At 42.9% G+C, this 22,748-nt stretch overlaps 2 protein-coding genes across 2 annotated transcripts; one reads left to right on the forward strand and one right to left on the reverse strand.

The window, feature by feature from the left end:
• The first annotated feature begins 556 nt into the window (after positions 1-556).
• LOC117847469 (probable F-box protein At4g22030) lies at positions 557-2,411 on the forward strand. The gene has a single exon (XM_072290804.1). The coding sequence runs from the start codon at positions 782-784 to the stop codon at positions 2,054-2,056; it is 1,275 nt and encodes a 424-aa protein (XP_072146905.1). The 5' UTR covers positions 557-781; the 3' UTR covers positions 2,057-2,411.
• Positions 2,412-6,599: 4,188 nt separating this feature from the next.
• On the reverse strand, positions 6,600-10,975 carry LOC117842624 (protein NDL1). The gene is made up of 11 exons (XM_034723149.2): positions 10,717-10,975; positions 8,641-8,740; positions 8,441-8,538; positions 8,236-8,324; positions 8,084-8,144; positions 7,913-7,999; positions 7,740-7,817; positions 7,599-7,655; positions 7,456-7,511; positions 7,207-7,342; positions 6,600-7,119 (listed from the first exon to the last, which is right to left on the reverse strand). Exons 1-11 carry the CDS (start codon positions 10,777-10,779, stop codon positions 6,898-6,900), a joined length of 1,047 nt encoding a protein of 348 aa, XP_034579040.1. The 5' UTR covers positions 10,780-10,975; the 3' UTR covers positions 6,600-6,897.
• Between the last annotated feature and the right edge of the window lie 11,773 nt (positions 10,976-22,748).

A 22,748-nucleotide genomic window follows, 5' to 3' on the forward strand; every position in this document is an offset into this window, starting at 1 on the left:
AATATGCACACCAATCACCAAATCCGCAGCTCTCTATCTCCTCCAGCGCCAAAGAGACTGCCAGACGTGATGGAATCGGCCTCGGACGATGAGTCACCTCGGTTTCACCCTTGTGTACTGTAGCAAAAAGGGAAAGGTCGCGAGGCAGCTAGCTCTCCGTTGTCTGAATGAAAATTTGCATCACAGACTTTTATCAAACACTCCCTCCCCCTCTATTTTCAGGTGAATACCAGCCCTATACTCTTTGTCTTACACCTCACTGATCCCATAGTCAAATACATCGATGTGGCGACGTTGGGACCGTACATGCGCCAATTTACAGGCTGTTGGGCTAATCTGCACTGACATGATAAAGTTGTTTGTTGTTTCTTTCTTCATGCTCTAGCGAGGAGAGAGCATTCATGGTCATGGCTGAGAGCGTAGAGCAGGGCAGGTCTCGTCAACATCAGTTGATTCAATGGCCTTGACTGCTTCGTCCGAGTTGGAGCCGTTCAACACAACAGGCTCGCTCAAAACCGTATCTCATCTGAATAACGCACGTCCCGGACCGGACCATAGACCCAGCCCAACCAAACCGGGCCTGACCAGTCTGCATGCCCTTGCCCTCGTCAACATGGCTCTCTCCACGCCTATATATCTGCACACCTCTCCCTCCTCGAGCTACAAACAACCAAGAACAGACAGCGTTTGATCATCAAAGACTGTAATAACAAGCAACAAGTTGTTGACAAGTGTGTGGAAGCTCATCGTGGACAGTGTGCACACTGCACAGACGGTCGCCATGGAAGGACTTCTCCAGTCGCAAGTCGGCGCCGCGCCGCTCCCGGCGGCGACGCGCCCGCACATCGGGAGGAAGAACCGGCTGCCGTGCGCCCGGGCGAGCGTGCGCGGCGGCGTCCGGCAGCTGGCGCTCAGCATCGACGAGCTGAGGCTCGCCCGGGACGCGGTCGTCGCCGGCGGCGCCGACGACCACGCCGTGAACGGGCACGCGCCCGCCGGCGGCAAGGCGGCCGAGAAGCTCCGCGCGGTGGCGGAGGCGGCGGCGGACCGCGCCGAGATGCACGACATCATCGGGCGGCAGCGGGACAACTGGAATCACCTGCTGCTCCACTCCACCAACTCCCTCACGCTCGCGGCCTCCGTCATGGCCGCGCTCGCGCCCGCCGCGCCGAGCATGGTCGCGCTCAAGGCCTCCGCCGGAGTCCTCCTCGCCACCGCCGCCGTCACCATGGCCGCTGTCAACAAGATCCAGCCGTCGCAGCTCGCCGAGGAGCAGCGCAACGCCACGCGCCTCTGGAGGCAGCTCGAGCGCGACGTCCGCGCCGCGCTCGACTGCCACGGGGCGACGCCGGCGGCCACCGAGGCCTACGTCCAGGACGCCATGGACAGGGTGCTCGCGCTCGACGCGGCGTACCCGCTGCCGCTGCTCCCCGGCATGCTCGACAAGTTCCCCAAGACCCTCGAGCCCACCCGGTGGTGGCCGAAACGGCAGGTCAAGAACAGCAAGCCGGCCAACAATGGCACCCGGCGAGGCGCCACGGCCGGGAACGGCTGGACGCAGGACCTGGAAGACGAGATGCGCGGCATCGTGCGGGTGCTCAGGGCCAAGGACGAGCAGGAGTACGTGACGGCCGGCAAGCGTGTCCTCGCCGTCAACCGGGTCCTCGCCGTGGCCGGGCCGGCGCTCGCTGGCGCGGGCGCGGCCGCCGCGGCCTTCGCCGGCGCCGCCGGCGAGGCCGGCTCCTGGGCCTCCGGCGCGGCCGTCCTCTGCGGCGCGCTGGCAGCGGCGGCGAATACGGTGGAGCACGGTGGGCAGCTGGGCATGCTATTCGAGCTGTGCCGCAACGTCTCCGGGTTCTACCGCAAGGTCCAGGAGGACATCGAGGCGTGCCTGGACGAGGCCGACGTCGAGCGGAGGGAGAACGGCGAGGTGTTCGAGGCGAAGGTGGCGCTGCTGCTCGGCCGGAGCACGTCGGACCTCAGGCAGTTCAGGGAGATGGCGTCGCCGTCGTTCAAGGACGAGGACATGAAGGATTTCGCCGGGAAACTGTTTTAGATTATCCTGACCAAATCTGGCTGTAGATGTATAGAACAATGACAGAATTCTTTGGTTATTTAACAGCAACGTATAGAACAAAATTTGAGCCTATCAGTAGTGTTTCTATAAATCATTCGACATGCATGTGTCTCTGAATATTCCTATAATTACTCATCAGTTATCGTTCATAAGTGATCTAGTATAATGGCAGTATAAAAACGAGCAGTGAGAGTGAAGTTACATACCAAATTAAAATCTACTATGCTTTGACCAATCCAACATAGCATATGAGGTTGAAGTTTATTGTATTACATATAGTTTGGCTTGTACTTAATTATTAAGAGATGAGGCAAGATGTGAATATTTTAGGGTTCGTTTGTGGTGGTTGTGCTGCATACAGTCATTGTATCACATACAGTTTGGCATGTACTTTAGAGATGAGGCAAATCTTTGGTGGCATGGAAACAACTCGGTCTGATACATGACTAATCTGAGAAGACATGATTGGACCATCCTAATTACGAATTCAGCCCACTTGCTTGTGTTTGTTTATAGGATTGGTTGATCAAAACCTAGATTAATTCATGGCGCATATAGATTCCGTTGCTAAAATGAAACACCAAGATGTGAATATCGATTCAAGAGTAAATTTAACCGGTGTCGTACTTGTACCTAAACTTGTCTCATATTGTGGCACATATTCACAAATTCTCAAATTATAAAATCTGGACCTTCAACTTGTCTCAAGTTTTCAAGAACTCCCAAACCTGTCCAAATCAGCATGGCTGACTATGTGGCATGCAGCCGTGGTGCCCATGTGGCTCAATGATAATTTTATGTTTTTCTCTATTTAAAATATATTTTCAGTTAGAGGAATAATCCATATATCTTTAGGTACCTTACAAAAATATTCAAACACCTTTGAAAATTTTGAGAATTTTTTTTGAACATATATTAGGACACAAGGAACTCAAATGAAAGTTCTAAACCTCAAGAAAAAAGTTTAAGAATCTTCAAACAAACAAATGATAGAACGAAAAATTAAGGGGCTACAAATACAAAATTAACTATAATACATATTTTTAGTAATATGGTATTTTTTGTATGGTGGAAGGGTTGGTTAACGGAAAGTGATATTCAATGGAAGCACTACACGGCATGGCTTCAAGGGCCTAATTGCAAAAACAATGGCATGCCACATAAGCATAAGGCAGCCAGGGCTGATTTGGACTGTTTTGGACCTACCTGAAAACCATGGACAAGTAAGTTTAAGGTTTTGAATATGCAATTTGAGATTTTTAGATAAATTTAGAGATTGCTGGTGAAATTCACTCTTAAGTGAATAACAATAAGTAGATATATTACGTAAGCCACAACAAAAGTTGAAAAATGTTATGATCCTAAATCAATATCTATCTACAATGTAACATGCAGTATTGCAGTAGGGGTGTTTGTTCCTAGCCACACTTTGCCACATCTAACCTTTAGCAAGTTTGACCAAGTTGACGAGTGTTTGGTTGAACAACTAACCTTTGGCAAGATTCTTTGGGCTCCACATATCATGAGACAAAAAGTGTGGCAAGGTTCCTTTTGCCATGGCAAAGTATGGCTTCAAATTTTTTTGCTACACTTTTTGTGGCTTGCCACACTTGCCAAAGGTTAGGTGTGGCAAATGATGGCTAGCAATGAAACATGTGTTTGCCACGTAAGCAATGAGTGAGGCAAACTGTTGGTGGCATGGAACGGAAGGAACTCGTCCTTGTACAGTTGTACATTATTAACATGAGAGGACATGATTGGATGATCCTAATCACGAATTAATTGTGTCCACTGGTTTTGATTTGTGTATAGAATTGGTTGATGTGTCGTTCACTTGGTATAAAAATAACTAGCGACATTGCGACAGCAAAAATCATAAGATAGTTCCCAAGGGAAACTCTGAAATCAAACACCAAATTTAGATGCGAATGTTTGATTGGATAACATTAAAAAAATACTACTCCCTCCGTTCCAAATTGTATGTCGTTTTAGCTTTTCTAAGTTCATAGATATTATTATGCATATAGACGTACACTATATCTATTGCTAACAAATACTATGCACCTAGAAAAGCTAAAAGGACCTACAATTAGGAACGGAGGGAATATCATGCAAGCATGTTGATAAGTAGAGATTTATGCATCCATGCTGTATGAGTCAAAATAATTATGCAAAGGACCAAGCCTTCTTGTTTAGCTAAATAGATTGATCATCATGTACTCCTAGCTAGTAGATAAAGATCTCTCGCAAAAGAAGAAGAAGATAAAGATCATGTACATGTGCTGTAAACAAACACATATGTCGTTGTACCTACTACCGCTTTCTTATGCCATGTCGTGCCAAATACATTTCCATGATATGAGGGCTTTGAGTAAAATTCTTATTTTGAACGGTCTGTTCTTTGAAATTTTTTTTGGATGGACTCATCAATTTCATCATTTAGACCAAAGACCCGGCCAAATCTCTGGCCACCAAACGCATAACAAAGACTGGGCTTGTCCGTTAGACCACGACCAGTTTATAGCAAGGCTAACGTACCACAGATTTCGTTTCAAAAAAAAAAGAGAGGCTAGTATATGCCAAAGATTTACATGTTCCAAAGCCTTTTCTTTTCTTGTTGTCTGCAGAATTATTTTGTTTCACTCTCCCGCAAAACACTTGTTTAAGTTGTGAATGCGGTAGTGGCCATGATCTCAAACAATTCAAATTTTAAGCGCTCCATAACCATTCACCTTTGACATCTTTTATTTTTCTTTCAGGGGATTTAGTGTGACATATGAAACAAACGCAGCCCAGCTTAGTTCCGTTGATGGGCCTTATCGTCAGCATATGGGCCAAGGACCAGCCACATCTTCTTCTGCCGCCTTTTGAGAGAACGACGGCCCAACCCGGAGGATTACACACAATTAGATGTTCAGACAAACGTGCAAAGTCCAAATTGGCGACACTGCTCTACAATCGGCATATGAGAATTAGAGCTTCTTCTAAGTGCACAACAATACAAACCAAGAAATATAAGCTGTATATATGATCATAATATCACAAAAATCCGTGTCTATTGGCAACATTGCTAAAAAAACATAAAACTTGCATAAATTCAAGAGGTTCAAACCCCCACTCTTCAGTCTTCAGAGCTACGGAGTACGCATTTGTCTATCCGGGGCCCGTTTAGCTGTAGATGCTCCAATTTCTGTTTCTCCCTGGAAACGTTTCTCCATTGATTCATAATCACTTTGTGCAACCGTTGGGCTAGTTCGGTGGCTTCAGATTCGTAAAAGAATTTTATGTGAGGACTGAGGAGTCAGTTCTTGTGTGAAACAAACATTTTTGGCTTGCTAGTGAAAAAACCGAAACGTTTCTCTTCTTCTTGCCGCAACCAGAAATCAAACTGCCAGTTTGGTAGGGTTTCTCCGGTTTCTGCAATGACTCATAACATCTGCAAGCGTGCACCCTTTTTCTTCCCCTCCCTCAGCATACGTTGGTACTGAATTCCTGGATTCCGTCTTTCAAAAATAAAAAGAATTCCTGCATTCCAATAGTGCAAAAGATTAACCAGTAGCTGCTAGCTGCAAAAGAACATGCATGCCCTCTGACTGTGCTGCCATCCACTGGTACGGTGCCTACAACTAGAAGCCCTAGGGCATATCCATCTCCTAGGAGCAACAAATGCCCCTACCGAATCTTCAGAGCGGATCCACCAGAAATTGGCCAGGTCAGGTAAACACTTTGGGCACCACACCATGAATGCATTGTGCCATGCCACGAACATGGCAACACAAGCAACAACAAGCTACTCTGAATCTACTGTTGAGCAAAGGGACGCAGCTTTGCAGGAAGAGGTCGGAGCCGAAGCCGATGATGTGACACCACTCGGCCGGAGCGATGGAGCCACAGGAACCGGCAACATGAGCGATTTATCACGCGTGCACATTTCGGCGGTTACACCAGCAAGTGTCAGTCATGTTGCAAGGACCTGTAGCTGTTCATCGAGTGAGCCGTCGTCTCATGTGCGACCTATCGCCTGTGGCCCAGATCATGTAGAGAAGAAAGCAATGTAATGCCATCTGGAGGCATCTGGCAATAGATCAAAAGACCCAAAAAAAAAACAAAAATAAATGTTTACATGAACCAGCAGATTCCGACAAACGCATTGCAAGATGCTCAACGTATGAACAAGCCAGTTCCCAACAACACAGGTTAGTAAGGAATATTCTTGGGAGCTATTTGACAGATGTGATATGTTCAGAAGTTTGACAGATGCACTTATAGCTCCAATAGTTGGGCATATATGCTTACAGCAGGACACATCAACAATGACAGAATTACAAGCCAATTGGCACCTGCCTGTACACGCACATTCCTAGTCACATTCTTTATGGAAAACCAACGCGACGACGCCAATCATATCCTAATAGCTTCAGCCAGAATAATGGCATAAACGAGGATTTTAGGAGTTCACAAGTCCAGCTCACAAGAACATTCTTCTTCCCTTCAAGACAGGCAAAGGGGAAGAGACAGCTAATGATCGGGAACACCTCACCTTCCGCTATTATTATTTCCTTTGCTTTCCTTTGATAAACAATGTATACCGATTTACAGGTTTCATCAGGCTACAAATCAAAGAATACAAGAACCGCCCCCAACCCACCCAAGCTCACCAACCTAGCATTTTCCTATATGTACATGGTAGTATAACAGGTATTTCACTTCACTTTACCTCCAAAAATTTAAACAGACCCCCCCCCCCCCCCCCCCCCCCTCTTGTTAGCCTAAACTCTTACCATGTCTGCCCTAAGCACCACCGCATTTATTCACTTCTTCTACACTTCAAGCCTGACTCGTGTCTTGATCGGCTTTAGCTTCACTCCCATGCTCTCGGGCGACAGGAGCTCTGGCGATATACAGAATGGGCTCAGGGGGCTGCGCGGGCTGCAGTCGAGCTGGCTCGGCCTGTACAGACCATATCCCATGAAGAAGTACTCCATCGGAATTAGCATTGCATGCGGTTGCTCCTCGGTTACGAGTGACCCGCATGCTTGGACCTGCAATGCATGCCAATTGCCCGATTTAGATCTAGAAACCAGTAACAGTTTAAATGATAGAGAGCCATGCAGGCTATTATTAACTACCTCAACTAGAGCACAATATCTCCTGTCGAGTTTTGATGTCATGTGAACAGCCTCAGTGTGAAACTGAGAATTCTCACCAACAAAAATCAGGGTTCTACACTGAAGCTGCTTTAGTTGTTCAGTCAAGTCGTATCTCCTGAAAATCAATTAGAAGCAATTATAGTTATTGTAAAATTGTCATTAATTCGGTCCGGGGTAAAATTCCACTGTATAACGATCGAAATAAACAAGTATGAAATGTGCACGTACTCATTCATTGTCTGTACAAAGCGCCATACATTCATGCTCTGCCGCTGATCTAGCAACTATAAGATGTAATGGAAAATGTTAACACTTCATATATTCAAATAAAAATGGAATAATTAACAAAGTAGAGGCTCTGTGGTACTTACGCTTTTACAAGCCTGCACTATATCTGATTCGGGTAATTCAGAGAACCCTCGCACTTCCTAAGGATTACAAGATATCATAAGGAAATTTTCAGGAGCAACCAAGGAAACGCGACATGGATAAAATCAAAGCAAATTATCTACCTTGCTGAAGTACCGCTGAAGTAGGCACTCCTTCACCAATCCGCACATCCCATAATAATACAGCAAATTGGAAGTCACCTGACAATATAACTTGTTAATACAGTCGTGTGGTTGTGATTTTGATAAAAAAAAACGTAAACAGAGGAGCATAGAGCCATTTGCAGCAAACCTACCTTACTGTATAACCACTCAGTCCAAGTGGGGCCTTTACATAGAGGTGAAACAAGGATAAGACCTAACACACGCTCCCTATACTTTGACTGCAACAAAGAAAACAACATTCAATAAAAAGTTCTTATGGACAAGCAATAAATACAACACATTAATTTTGAAGAAGCACATACCGCAAACAGAGTAAGAATGTAGGCACCTGCAGTGACACCAAAGCACATGACAGAGCCTAATCTGGAAGGAGCAAATTAAACCAGACATTGCAAGATTATTCCTACAATCATTTGAGATTTTCAGATTTGTGAGATATTCGATAGAGGATTACCCAAAGAAATCGAGGACATCTGCAACTTGATCTGCCAAGTCATCAACAGAGGGTATAGGAGCATTCGGCGAAATTGGAGCAGCTCCTAACTGCATGATTATCATATATGAATGAGAAGGCACTAGTGAGACCATAGACAAACAGGTGCATTACATTAAGGACAAAAGCAAGCTTTATTTCTAGCAGTAAATTCCAAACTACTAACCTCATGTCCTGGGGGGCTAATATGGTAAATGCAAAAATTGTGAAGCAGCAGCGAAGCAGCTTCAGGACAGAACAATAATCCTTGGAAGCAAGACATATCTGACAAGTTATAATGAAGCAAGTGAATACATGTACATTGCTGGGATAATTAGCAGGGAAAACCAGTATCCTTCTACTTCTAGACTAGTGGGTAGCACTTACGATTTAGAGCAATATCTGGGTAAGTAACAAGGGCAGGCTTGTCATGGTCACCATAGACTGCAACAGATACAGGTCCGTGATTTGTCTGTATATGGTGTTCCTGAATAAATAAGAAAAAAAATGTCAAATAAGACGGGAAAAAAGATATTGAATTCCTAAAGAAAATCTCAACCAGCAGAAATCCAGATTTTTTTACACATTGCAGTTCACACAGGAAACTAAGAGCCAACTAATGTTTACAGTTGTAGGCATGCATCTGCTGATGCTAGCCAGAAGACATGACTACCAAATCAACTATTTTTTGAGGCTAGCGCACGCACCATATGGCAAATCAAGTAGAGATGTGGTTATAGACTAAAGAATTATCAGCAGTGTATCAATGAAAGTAAAGTTATTTACATCAACCTTTGCTTAACAGTTAGGCTGTCATGCACTTTCTGTGTCTCCATACTGCAACTAAGCTGTCAGCGGGGTAGCTGTGGTACAGCCCAGAAACACCATGCAAAGAGAAATGGTCCCTTAAACCCGGTCAAGAAAGAAATTAAGTGACTATGCCCAATATTTATTTCAGGGGAGAAAAGTTAGCAGTCCTCCCCTGACGCTTCAAGGCAAGGATTTCTCCCAAATGACGCAAAGGTGATGACTTGATGATTGAAGGATCTTTGTTTTCTGTATAGAATACTAAAAGGCTGACAAGATGCTAGCAAAAAGAGAAGGGGAATATAATAGTTTCATTATGATGAAGTGGTGCTAAAGTGATGGTTCCACAACCGTTGCTTCTAGGACAACAAAGAGTGATACAGAACATAATTCAGGCCTGATTCCTCCATTACACAACCAATAGCTATAACTATACTTCTTAAGCAAAGAATATGCCAAGAACAACACAAATTATAGTTCCTTTCTGTCACAGGAAGAGTGTTTGCCACATAAATATTGTACAGAGGAATGATTTGACTGCCAGCTCACAAGCATACCATTGAAAGTTAAAGAAATTCACATGGAAAGGGACTTGCAAACTACACTAATATTTTTCACCCATTTTACTCAGACACCAGTCCACAGTCAAACTGAAACATCTGAACCGCGTGAAGGTTCCCTACGCCAAACAAGTTCCATGTAAACATCTAAATTTAAAAGGAGGAAAACAAAATTCACGCCCTTTTTTCCAGAAATAACTGTCGAGTTTCCAAAAGCTAGGGTCACTCGCCAAGGAATCAGTTAAGAGAAACACTTCATAGAGAACCAGACAAGCCCAACCAAGCAAACAAAGAACTAGAGAATTTAAGAACCCCTGCCCAAACAAGAGATACAAGGAAAAAGTGGTGGTTAGGACACCGAAGCAGCACGCAACAGCCGAGCGTCAGACCGGAATCTTTAGCGCTAAAATTGCGTGACAAAGGGCATACACATACACAATACAGGCAATTGGTGAGCTATAGATTACGTGAATTAACTATAAACTAGCCAGCAAGGTTGAGCAAGCACCAAACGGCCAGGCAACAATCGTGACCTCCAGCAAAAACTTAAAAAAAAATTGTCATGGATGGGCGTACGTAGGCCGACGACGCCCGCAGGAGACGCGGCGGCGAGAAATCCCCCATCTCACAGCTCAAAATCAGGCTACTGCTTCAGCAGCAGGCGGAATGCAGCATCAAGAATCGCAGGTTGCAAGAACAAGCGGCGGAAACAACATGCCAAGAATTCACGGCGAGGGCTGCTGTTTTATTCGGACTTCACAATCGGAGTAGGATAAAGAGGGGAAATCGGTCCGGTGAGCAAGAACACAACAAACCGGCAAGTGTTTGAACTGACCAAATGCTGCGACAAGAACGCAGTTACGCAGACGCAATGCAACCCACGGAATCCGACCAGGGGCCAAGAAATTTGGAGAACCCAATCCCTTCTCCCCCCAGAACCACCTCTAGATACCACCAAGCTGGCATCTTTCTAACACCCCGAAAGTCAGACAACCAGTGCGAGCAAGAACAAGAGGGGAAAATCCAGAGACAGCGCTCAGCCGAGAAAGAAAGAAAGAAACAAGCGGGGAGGGAGGAGGGTGGTTGCTGCCCGGACCTTGCCGCCGAAGGAGATGCGCTCGACGTCGACGGACACGACGGAGCCGCCGGAGTCCCCCATCCCTGGCGCCGCCGCCGCAGAGACGAGAGATTGGCCGGCCCGGGCTACTCAGGGAGGCCCGGCCCCTCCTCCCTATAAATTGCCTCGTGCGCCTCCTCCCGCTGTTTCTCTTTCTCTCTCCACCCCGCCTTCCTCGCCTACCTTGGCGTCGCTTATAAACGACGGAATGAAGGAAGGCGGAGCAGGAGCACAGTTTCTCTCTCCTCTCTTCCCTTCTTCCAGCCTTTGGGGGCTGAGGACTTTCCCTGCCCTATACTCGCTCCGCCATCCCTGAACTTTCCTATTATTGCAGCGAGGCCCTCCGTTCTGCTTTGACTACTCGCTCCATTTGGCATGTTTACCAGAAGTGTAAAAGCAGTCCACAATGTGACCAGCCAGTCCATGGAATGTCAACGGACTCCATAGTCACTGCCAAAACTAGAATGTGCTAAAAAAAAATTACCCTCTCTTGGAACTCATTTATTACAAAATCTACCTTGAAATGGAAATAAATAGTGAAGATCGTTCTAATGATGGCACTCGAATATTCTTAGGCACCTGATTTTATGTTTGTCCAATGTATGCCACGAATGCTCAAGGTCATCTTCTCCGGTGCTTCGGTGAGCACTGCGGTCCATGATGACCAGGCTTAAGTTTAGAGATTAAGAGTTTGGTTTTGGGATGACAGGGCAAGCTAAGCTCGAGGGTGACAAGTAGACTGATGTGCTAAGGCAGGTAGGGCGCTGCCGGAACTACGAGCAATAGGAGGATGGTGAGCAAAGTAAGGAAACTGGGAGGCAAAAGAATTGTTTGGCCAAGTCAAGTTCATATGATAAGGCAGCGAATCAGGTCAACATCGCACTGTGTCTAAGCTCATTGCCATTATCGGGTTCGGCAAAAGAAAAAACATCAAGATGACCATTGGCGTGATCCTGTGGTTGAAAAAATCTAGTGCTAATAAATGTAAATAAAAAATGTATGATCATGTGGTAGATAATAAACACTTAAAAACAAGAAAATGACTGAGTCTTGTGTGAAGGTATCATAGACAAAATATAGCAACAAAGATCATCCTTGAATATGCTTGGTGGGTAGAACATGCATGGGTCCCATTTATCACATTTCAGTTGCACATATATCATATAGTTTTAGATTGATAATGTCATGGTGTTACATGCAACCTGCTAGAAGTCTAAAGATGTACTCCCTCCGTTCTAAATTGTAGATCATTTTGGTGTTTTAGGTGTATAATTTTTGCCATACATCTACATATTGTGTATGTCTAGATGCATAATAATATTCATGAACATAGAAAAATTAAAATAATTTATAATTTGGAATGGAGGGAGCAGATGTAACTAGTGCAGGGAAAATGAAATCCCAAATTCATTCACAGTATCCTGGCAGCATCACCGCTCTTGACTCAAGCCCTAAACGCTGTATCGCAACCCGAAAACTCCAGGGGGGCTATTTGTAAATTCCCTGATACCCGTTCCTGGGTCATCAGGTCAGGTCCTGAGGAGGCACGGGCACGGGGCACCGACGGTTCGCCCGTCTCCCCTCACCGGGGCCCACCGAGGGTGACCCCACCGCACCGGAGCAAGAGGATTCTGACCGTTGGGAGGTCCCCTTCGGACCGCTCAGATCCCGACACGTGTCCTCCTCGAAGCTAGGAAGCCAGTGGCGGTAGACCCAGTATCCGCGGCCCCATATGTCAGAGGTAGGACCGCGTGCGACAACGCTCGCATTTCCAACGGCAGGCCCACCAGACGACCGTTGGGTTAGTGTCTGCTCTGGACACGTGGCGGACTCCCATTGGCTGGTACACGCGTACAACCCCACGCCAAGGTGTCGGTAGGGAGCAGCGCAGAGACACGTGGGGGCAGGCGGCTGAGAGGCTACCGCCATGGGACCCACTTGTCTGCGGGAAATGTGGGGTTTTTTCCCGGAGGGCAAAACCGTGATTTAAAATCTGGTGCTTGTGCACGAGCGATTTTTTTTCGGCCCTGCCGCGGAAAATTTCCATCGGACGCCGGCAACATGAAAAATAATGTATAAAAAAGTGACTATATAGAAAAATCACACCGCAACATATGTTTCATGCAACATTTAATGTGAAACATGCAGAAACAATAGTTGCAACATCAATACTTAACTATTGCAACATACTCCCTCCGTTTTTCTTATAAGGCGCACATGCATATCAAGAGTCAAAGTTTACAATCTTTGACAAAAATTTAACTATCATTTTCTTATTTTTATAATGTAAATTTTATATGATTGGATTACTCTACAATGATCATAAGTATAACCATAAACAATATAATATAAGATAAATAAATGGTTAAAGTGTAATTGGAAGACTGTGCCAAGTCATAGCAAGGCTTATAAATATAAATGGAGGGAGTATGTAGAAACGTCTAATTTTTTTAAGATTCCGGACATCAGTTCTATAGCATTACTTTTTTTAAAGCTAATTTGTGAAAAAGATTTATGTGCACGAGTGTGCCGAAATGGTTTTGTTTAGGGACCATTTTTGGGACGGATTTTTGTAAAGCTCGGATCAAATGGAGCACTACAAGAAATGTGTTGATCTATGATGAAAATTTTATGACACATTTGTTCTCATCATAGATCTACGATGTTTCTGGCTGAAATCGTCATAAAGTTTCACATCCGAGAAAATTTAATGACAAAGTTACGGAACGTCATAAAAGTTGCCACTATAGCTAAAAAGAAATCGTCACTCGTTACATGGTGGTTTTCTGACGATATAAGCTCCGTGAAAACGTCATAAACCAAATAGGGTCCTACATGTAAGTTTAAGCTGATAAATAGGGGGGTAAAATAAAAAGGAAGACGTGCTCCTCCCGTGGGTCGAACCTGTTACCGATCGAATGTGAAGTCTTTACCGCAATCGGGTCCCACGTGTAAGTTTCAGGTGAGTTTTTACCGATCGAATGGTCGGCACCACGCTTCACTAGCTTCGCAAAGACTTTCGCTGCATAGATCTGCAATGGCCCGCAGTAGGAATGGCGCATCCTAGCGGCGACAGAAGGATGATTGCGCAACCTAGTGGCAACGAGAGGATGAGGAGCCACGATGAGGTCAGTCCCCTGGTTTGAGCCGCTACTTTCCCATATCATCCTAGGGAAGGGGATTTCTAAATCGATTTAGGGATCTGGGTTGAACGTACTAGATTCCAATTTCGTCGTAGCCTTAGATTTGCATTCTGATTGGTGTTAAAAGTTGATAGACTATAGTTTATGAAGTGCAAACTAAACATTTTCAAGTTACAATGACTTTCGTGATACAGTTAGTTTTTAATTTGGATTGTATGATGGATTGTTAGGTTCTTATATTTTACTAGCTTCTAGAGGTGCTTGAAGATATTGGTAGCGGCAGATTGGGACCTCCTGATGATGATCTTATCGTTGTGGATCCTATAAACAAGTGTGAGTACGGGTATGCTCTCCTTGTAAGGTATAATTGGACATTTGACAACCCTAGGAGTCGGTATGCATCCTGTGCGGCGTCGAAGAAAGCAGTAAGAAAAACTGAGTAGCTCCTTGATCAACTGCTAAAATATATACCAGGTGCGTGCGTGCAAAATGTGATTTCTCATCGCTGAGGACACTAGCTCTCTCTAGAGGATTGGAACTCAAATGTTTTTATTTTTCTTTCTCCAGATTTTGCTAGTTGTGGCCCTTAATTCTTGGGGCATGCGATATGTCAGCGACGAGCTAATAAGGTTAACTGCGCTTATGTCGACATTTCATTTCTCCATTAATTCAATTATATTTCCTACTCCTATCGACATTTTAAAATATATAACATTTATTTCGGACAAGCTAATATTTAAAAACAGAGAGAATATCTATTGTGATAAAGCCAGGTTACCCACATTGCCCATGATACAGTTGGTTCCTGCGTACGTTGGCAAAGCCAAGTGACCCATGCATGGTTTCCCTTTGCTTTTGGATAAAACCATGAGCTGCAAATCATTGGGGGTACGGTGTACCAAGATGATGAGGTAGCTAGGGATTGGTTGGCAAATGAGAGATAGGACACCCTCTCTTTATTTATACTTTAGTCTCTATCAGACTCCATTGTTTTTCTTTACTCCTCTGTTTCTCTCATGCTACTTCTTTTTTTTTTCTTTTAGGTGAGGCAATCTCTTTCGGTTGTTACTGTCACACTTTCTTTTGGAAAGGGAAAAGGGGGGAGGGGAAACCAAGTGTTGCTTTCATGCATGCTGTGTGTTTTTGTGTAGTGTCAGGCTAGGACACATGGTGCATGTAGCAACCGTAATGGAAAATAAAATCATTGGCCTTGTTAGTTGGGTGATAGGGCTGGCTGGCTAGATGACGATATTGTACGTATTCCGTGTTTGCAAATTGTTAAACTTTATTTCATATGATCTACTTGATGGACTTCTGCTAACTTTAAATTTGTCTATCTTGATGAGACGTTTTTCTTATTTTATGTAATCTTCAAAGGAAATTAAGCAAACTGAGAAAATATTGATGAGCAGTCGGCGGAGTCCAATTCAATTTTGCTTGCATGTAAGGTGACAGGAACTGCTTGGTTTGCCAGCCTATCTGAAAATGACAATCTTCAGTAGCGAAAACATTTTTCCTTTTCATTGTTTTCTTGGAAAAGCAGGTAACAGTATTATTTGGCAGTCGTCAATAGTGCCTTAAGAAAATCACGTCAAACAGGTAGTACGTGTGCTAGGCATGGCCAGAATTTGGATACAACATTGCTATAGTTTAATTAAGTTTTGTGGAACACGCGCGTGGAGATAAAGTTCAAATAAAATGTACTAAATTAACTTTTTTTCCAAAAGCAAAAAGGAATATGTAAAATGCAAGTCAGCCAATACATATAAACATGGATGTTAAGCTTATTGTATCTACAATATATCATTACCTACTGCAGGTTAAAACATCCACTTCGATCTCATGTCACAATCCGTGGAATAAACTGGATTTTACTATGCATCACCATATTTCCCCTTCAATATTACTAATTGTTTGATGGCCTAATGAGTGATGCGAAAGGAATATATGATTTCTCCCACCATTATTTTTTAGTAAAAAAAATTCTCCCACCATTATTAAAATAGTCAAATTTCAGTACGTCCTTATACTATGATGTCTACTTCACTAGCTTGTCAATACATAACAAAAATCAAACAAGATGGAAAATTGTTCTCAACAACAAAGGCTTTAATTATAAACCGTGATTTGCGGCGAGAACGAAATAGACTCGTCATTAGAATATATCAAGCGCCATGCCCTACTAACAATTGTTCCATGGACTTGCAACTCTATTTTCTGCAAAATTGTACATGTACAGATGCTCTTGTGGTCAAGCCGTTGAAGAGGAGTTGGAAGATGAGATGAGGAGGGCCCATTTTGGAGAGTTAGGAGCAAGGTGTTTGGCCAATTTGTGTGGAAAAGGTAGGTTTCGTTAGAGAAGGAACACTACAATACAAAAGATTCAACCAAGGAGGCTAATCGGAGAAGTTGTTCACTAAGAGCCAAGAATACAGCTGGAGGAAGAAAAGCTACACAATTCCAAATCATTTTATCCTTTGGTGTACCTGTCTTGATGTTGATATAGGTGTAACAGACTAACAGTTAATACTGCGTGGGGGCAAGTTTGAATATTAGAGAAAGTAGTTAATATTGCGTGGGGCAAATTTGTATACTAACCTAAAAAAGAAAATCAACTTAAATATTTTCTAACTGTATGAGTAGCCGGTGAAGCTGGGGAATAACTACAACACAAGAAAATTACGCAATGTCTATGAAGCATCAATTTTAACAACTTTGTAATGATCCCCCTATAAGTTTTGAAGGGTCCTACATGAAAAAGACAAGATTACAATAAGCACTGAAAATGGGCTCACTTAACCTCACCAAACCTGGCAACCACCATAACAGAAGAAGAGACCCTACAATAGAAGCAACCAATCTGCAGCCCTGGCTGCTTTCAGGGAAGACCACATGTTCTAGAGTTGCAGAAAGGACAAGGAACTGTTCTGGACAGCAATTCAAGCCACTGTTCTGTCTATGCTTTTGCAGTTCAACATACACGCTTTAAACTTTGATTTGCTTGTTGCAGGAAGCTCTGCACAATATTGGGACAATGGCCAGACTCTGAAGGAAAGCATAGACTACAAGAGATGTGAGCTGGCAGGGCCAAAATGTTGACCGATTGGAGAAATTCAAAGTGCAACTAGCTTGTTCCATTGAATTCAATCAGGTGTGGAAATTTGGGGAGATTCTGTTTGTTAGAAACAGGGGCCATCTTTTGATTATTGCCTCCGTGCACGTGTACAGGTCTTGTTGGTCAAAGAACTGTAGCCAAATTTTGGTTGGTAGCTTAACTTGTGGTGCTCCACACCTTCACACTAAATCCCATGTGCACTTGACCACTTGAAGTAAATACGATTTCTTGCCCGATTTTAATGCACTTAGAGGAAAATTTTGTTTGCTACACAGTCATGACTCATGAGATGCCACGTGAATTTATAAGAATTAAGGGTTCTAGTATAGAGTGAAAATCGGAAAACTACAAATTTCATGCTGTATACATGTTTTCTTGGATCCAGAATTTTTCTAAATATGAATTTTACGGTCACAATGTTTCACAAAACCAAGATTCAACTTATATGCCCCACCTGATTTTACACATCAACCCTACTTGTAGTTAATCGTAGATGGGAGTTGGATTAACATGCTGCCTTAGGTGTCACTTGGTTAGGGTTAGGCTAGCTTCACACGAATACGACCTTATAACAGCAAAATGCGAGTTATACATCATAAACCATAAAAATCTCTGCTCTCTGCAAAAAGGACTATGGAATGCTATGTTTCTGAAAATTTACTCCAATGAAGCCCCAATAAAGGAAAACATTATACTCTGCGGAAAACAAACCCTTGGGCTATGTCCTACAAAATATATATGAAAAAAAACTTATATTGAGCATTATGCAGGAAGCTCTACATCTAAACTATGGCGAGAGTGAGATAATATTTTATTAATAATTTCTTTTGTGCGTGCTGAATAGGCAGGCAGCTATATGCCAACTCACCAACTCTTTGGTAGGTAAGCGTTTGAGCATATTTATGGGCCAAATTCTTCAGGTAGGGGTTTATAAATAAGCATGCCCCATCACCAATTATAAAGCTCCGTTAAAGTTATTTTGACACTTGACGTACAATTCTACCTAAACAAAACAAAAAGATCTTTCTAGAGGGGCACAATAAAATTTCATTTCAGAGGAATAAAAATAGAGGTACTGAACACCTTGTGCCTTCCTAATTCTAGTGAAAATGAATATCCCTACTGGTCTCTGTGACAACTTTTTTCAAAGAAAAAAAATACTAGGAACAACAGGTACAAAAGAGATGTCTGAACTAATTGGAAGGTCCATGAATTGCTTTGATTATTGTTTTCGCATCCATCTCAACCCACAACAGAATAGTCTACAAATGTTCTTTTCATCATTACCCCATCTTCGTATAATTTTGTTCGAACTTTGAACATGAATGCGGAGAAAACAATTCTGAGTTAAGATGCCTGGGACATACATAAATTCTCTGCTGTTTTCCCAGTGAAACTGGATCCAGTAAAGGCCATGGTGCACATTATGGGGCCTGCAAAAGGAAGAGCGTAAACCTTTGCTTCAGTGAAGCTAAGTATATGGTGTGGAATTGTGGATGTGAAAGAGATGGCTCCAGTGTTGTGCTTTTACATCAGCACAGATGTGCTCTAGGTGCAACTGATTGAACTCGAAATTCAGAGAGCAAGATTGACGAACTTGTCCCTACATCCCTTCAATCATCACAAGAGAAAAAAAAAATCAGTCTATCACTGTTGCCAGCGATGTCTGATATGCTGATCAAAGTCCTTAGGTTTCAGAAATAAAAATTCAGTGTGGCACTGTTGCCAGAGTATGTGTGAAGAGTAGAGCAAGATTTTTAGAACTCATATCAGCATCTGTTTCAACTTTACAGAGGACGGGTCACCATTGTCAAGTCTAATATGCTGATCAAATTCCTTGAGGTTCACTATTATTAGGAATAATAAGAGATCAAGATATAAAGTTGATGGAACTTATTAAAGCATCTCCTAGTAATAAATGGAATGTCTTCATCAGGCATCAACATCTAACAAAACTTGAATTACCTATCTATTACAGATTTACAAACTTTGCCAAATTTCTCTTCCTGCACTAGGTTGCTAACAAGCTTTGAATTTTAGTGAGAAGAAACAAACTAAACAAACATGTGGTGCAGCGTTCCAGAGTGCACTACCAGGCGTGGACATGTTGTATCTTCTTAGTTCAATTTAATGGCAATGACGCTTTATGCATCTCCTTTGCTCAAACTTCATCAGAATGAGCGAATGGTCTCAGTTTGAATCATAGAAAAAAAAACATGTGCAAGTCAGAAATAGTAGCAACAACAGGTCTGGGACTCATCAGCTGAGGCAGGTGCAAATGACATCACATATTGTAGTAACACCAGGTCTAAGATCATGGGTGCATGCAATTTTGACAAATTGTAAAAGACAGAAACTGTGCGTTTTTACTTCAGAGTTGCGAAAAAGAACTAGTTTATTTCCTCTTCACGTTTTGGTCATTAAAAAAAACTAGCACTTTCACAGGTATTGATCTCTGCACCAGCTACATCATGCAGGTTTCATTCTTGCTGTCTGTCTTGCAGGCGTGTATGTGGTAGTCTTTTCTACAGCCCTTTTGGTCCCTTGCTTCTTGGCACCTTCTCTGCTCCAGCCACCGAACCGAAGTTAGCTGCTACCAGTACGAGATTGCTAATGAGAAGAAAAATTGTCGACAAAGATTGAGTGTTACTTACATAGTTACACCTATGGTTGAAGAAACTCTAGTCCTTTCCCTGAACTATGAATCCCAATAGCATCTCTATTTATGTATGCTATTCGCTTCGCCAGAGCCACTTGATTAAGCACACCAACCTCTACCATTGTGTCCGTTCTTGCCACACGTTCGACAAGTTATCGCCGTCCTAAACCTGGTCTGCTTAGTTCGATTAGATCGCAATGATTCCTCCCTTATCTCCTATCTTGGTCTACCAGTACCAGGCATCCTTACATATCCAGGAACAAGAGGCTTTGGGTGAGACCTGAATCTGGTCGGCTCTTCTCCCATTTCACAGTCTGCAAGCAATGCTCATATGTCTGCTTGTGTATGCTTCAATGGAGTAGCACTGTGCAATCAAGTCATCAATTTTCTTGAAGGACTTGTACAAAAAAAAAAAGGCTCTGATTGCATGGCCACAGGGTAATCCTGAAAACTGTCAGTGTGTGCTATCGTACGTAGCACTCGTCAGATTTGATGTGTAGCTTAGATTTGTAAATGTTTGGGAATATAAACATTCCATTCCGCCTTTCAGATGGAACTAATCTGACAAGGTTAATTGAGTTGTTGTTGAAAGACTCACACATATCGTTGTCGACATAATCACAGTGTAGCCAATCTCGAACTAAGCCCTACTCCAGTGTTCAGAACCAGAACTCGTCATATCCTTGTTCTCATCTATATTCGCCCATTAGTAGTTGAACAAAGGTCTGCATGAGCCTTTAGCCTTTGAAGCTTGTGGACCCTACCCTTTGCTCTTTCATCCAATTGGCATATATGTGCCTGGCACACACCGTGTGCTCTGCATTAGGCAGTAATTGCTCCATCGCACTGACAAACCAAGTATAAGACAATACTAAATGACTGACTTATGACAGTAGTTCCATCACTATCAAAATTCAAAGTAGACCAAGTCACCTCCATCCAAGATTGAGGCGAACTCAATCTTTATTTGTTGACTGGCATATCCATGATTGATCACTTTGAAGGAATGACAATGTCCAGCACAACAGTCAGGCCCTGAGCCTACCTTGAACTTCAAATCCATACAAGTAAGGAATTACCAATCAAAACAGCAAGCACATGCCTCCTTAAACCATAACAACGCTGTAGCTGATTCGTGGTGTACGTACTCCTCTTAATGGAATACATGCTATGCACATTCTTTGAAAAATAAAGATAATCCTTGAAAAGGGAAATTACCATTTTTTACAACTCTAATGCCTGCAACATACACAGTACCAGTTCTGAGTAACGGTTAGTACAAAGAGAGGAAAAAAAGCAAACAACATTAAGTTGCATAAAACGGAGGTATTGTTGTATCGAGTTAGAAATGCAATCAGCACCTATTTCCAAAGAAACATAACAACCTCAATAATAGCTGTTGAGAAGATTTCTTTTAAGCAAGAGCCAGACATCACAGTTTAAAAATCTCTAGAAACTTTTTAAAGCTCAGCCTCAACCAAATGATCGGCCAGCATAAAGCTAAAACCAATCAAAATTGGAGGTGATCGACCAAATAGCACAACATAAGACAACAGCCATTACCACACAAGCTTTGAGTTCTCAAGCAGAAACTAAGCTATATCTGAAATTATTACAATCCATAAAAGTGGCTTGCTATGTTTGCCGTCCATAGGGGCGTTGCTATGTTTAAAGAACTGCAGGCTGTCACATTTTATAGTTATCACTTTGAGGTACAAGCAGGGTCCACCAAATACATCGAAACCGTCCATGATTTCAGTTTCCACAATTGTTGTGCTCTACTGATCACTGATTCATAGGCTTTTAGATCTCTTAAAAACTAGATTTTTGTACCAATACAGTTTACTTCCCTTTTTTAACATAGAACTTTGGTATGCTATAACTTTGTTCACTAACAAAGAAGTACCACATCCATTCTTAAATATATGACACCATTGACTTTTTCATTTGTTTGATTATTCATCTTTTCTACAAATATTTATGCAAATAGATAAATACACAAGTTAAACCTAAAGTACATTTGACAATAGATCTAGTGGTGACCATTTTACTTTAGTTAACTAGTTGATTAAATAAATATTATTAGTCAAAATTTGAGAAAAGTCAATGGTGCCATATATTTAAGAATGGAGGTAGTATCTATTTTCCACCTAGTCCGGAGCAAATATGTTGATGATGAATGAGTTTGTTACTGAAACAGAGAAGTAACGTATCAGCCTCAACTTTGCATTCTGTTTTGTAACTGCTGAACCTATTTCTTAGTCTGAGAGATCAAAGAAGCCTGGAAGTCCTACTTCAACCGCTGTCGTTGTTGAGTTCCTGAGAAATTCAGACAAGGGAAGCCTAGACGTGCTTCTGCTGGAAGAAGAAATGAATTTCAATGCTCGAGCTGCCTCATTCCCTGTAAGCGCCCTCTGAGTTCCTTATCTGAAGGGCCCAACATCTTCATTCTCTGTATTGACTATGAGATTTATGTCCTCTGCAGGACGTGAAGGGAATAGGTTTCATGCTAGTTTCAACGGACACAGCAAGCAGAGGGTTTGACCTTCCTAAAACCAGCCACATCTATAACTCTGAGCTTCCTACAACCCTGATAACAGAGGATGAGCACTTCGTGCTACAGAGATTTCAGAATGAGCTCAAGTTCCACTGTGAAGAGCCGCCCCTGGAGTCCATGTTCACGTTAAACTCGTCATAGTTTGTCATGACAGAGTTGGTCCTAACTTGTCATTAACATCTCTTGCAGCTCAGTTCACTGGATTGTAAGTAATAGATTATTAAACCACAGTTGCTGTTGAGTGTTGTCTATTGATCGCCTAATCCAAAGAACGATTATATTAGACCTGAAGCATTCATGCCAAATTATCAACAGAAAGCACGATTGTATTAGACCTGATCACTTGAAGCATCCATGCCAAATTATCAACAGAAACGAGCAAAACCATATTCCATAAGCAGTATGGATAACAAGTTGCCAGCCCACGGCCGATTGCTTAGATTCACGCAAACAACTTCAAGAGGGGGCAAATTCACATGAGATAGAAAAGTTTGGGTGGCCCCAGGAATAGCATGAACTGAGCTAGACTGAACAGCA

Source organism: Setaria viridis, chromosome 1 (assembly GCF_005286985.2).
Source record: "Setaria viridis chromosome 1, Setaria_viridis_v4.0, whole genome shotgun sequence".
Classification (NCBI taxonomy): Eukaryota; Viridiplantae; Streptophyta; class Magnoliopsida; order Poales; family Poaceae; genus Setaria; species Setaria viridis.

Bases quoted from the DNA above. Each gene is read 5' to 3' on its own strand.
- LOC117847469 (XM_072290804.1), top strand. From the start codon at position 782: ATGGAAGGACTTCTCCAGTCGCAAGTCGGCGCCGCGCCGCTCCCGGCG.
- LOC117842624 (XM_034723149.2), bottom strand. From the start codon at position 10,779: ATGGGGGACTCCGGCGGCTCCGTCGTGTCCGTCGACGTCGAGCGCATC. The intron at 8,741-10,716 runs GTCCGGGCAGCA...TTATTTATTCAG, and splicing joins GCATCTCCTTCGGCGGCAAG to GAACACCATATACAGACAAA. The intron at 8,539-8,640 runs GTAAGTGCTACC...ATAACTTGTCAG, and splicing joins CCCAGATATTGCTCTAAATC to ATATGTCTTGCTTCCAAGGA.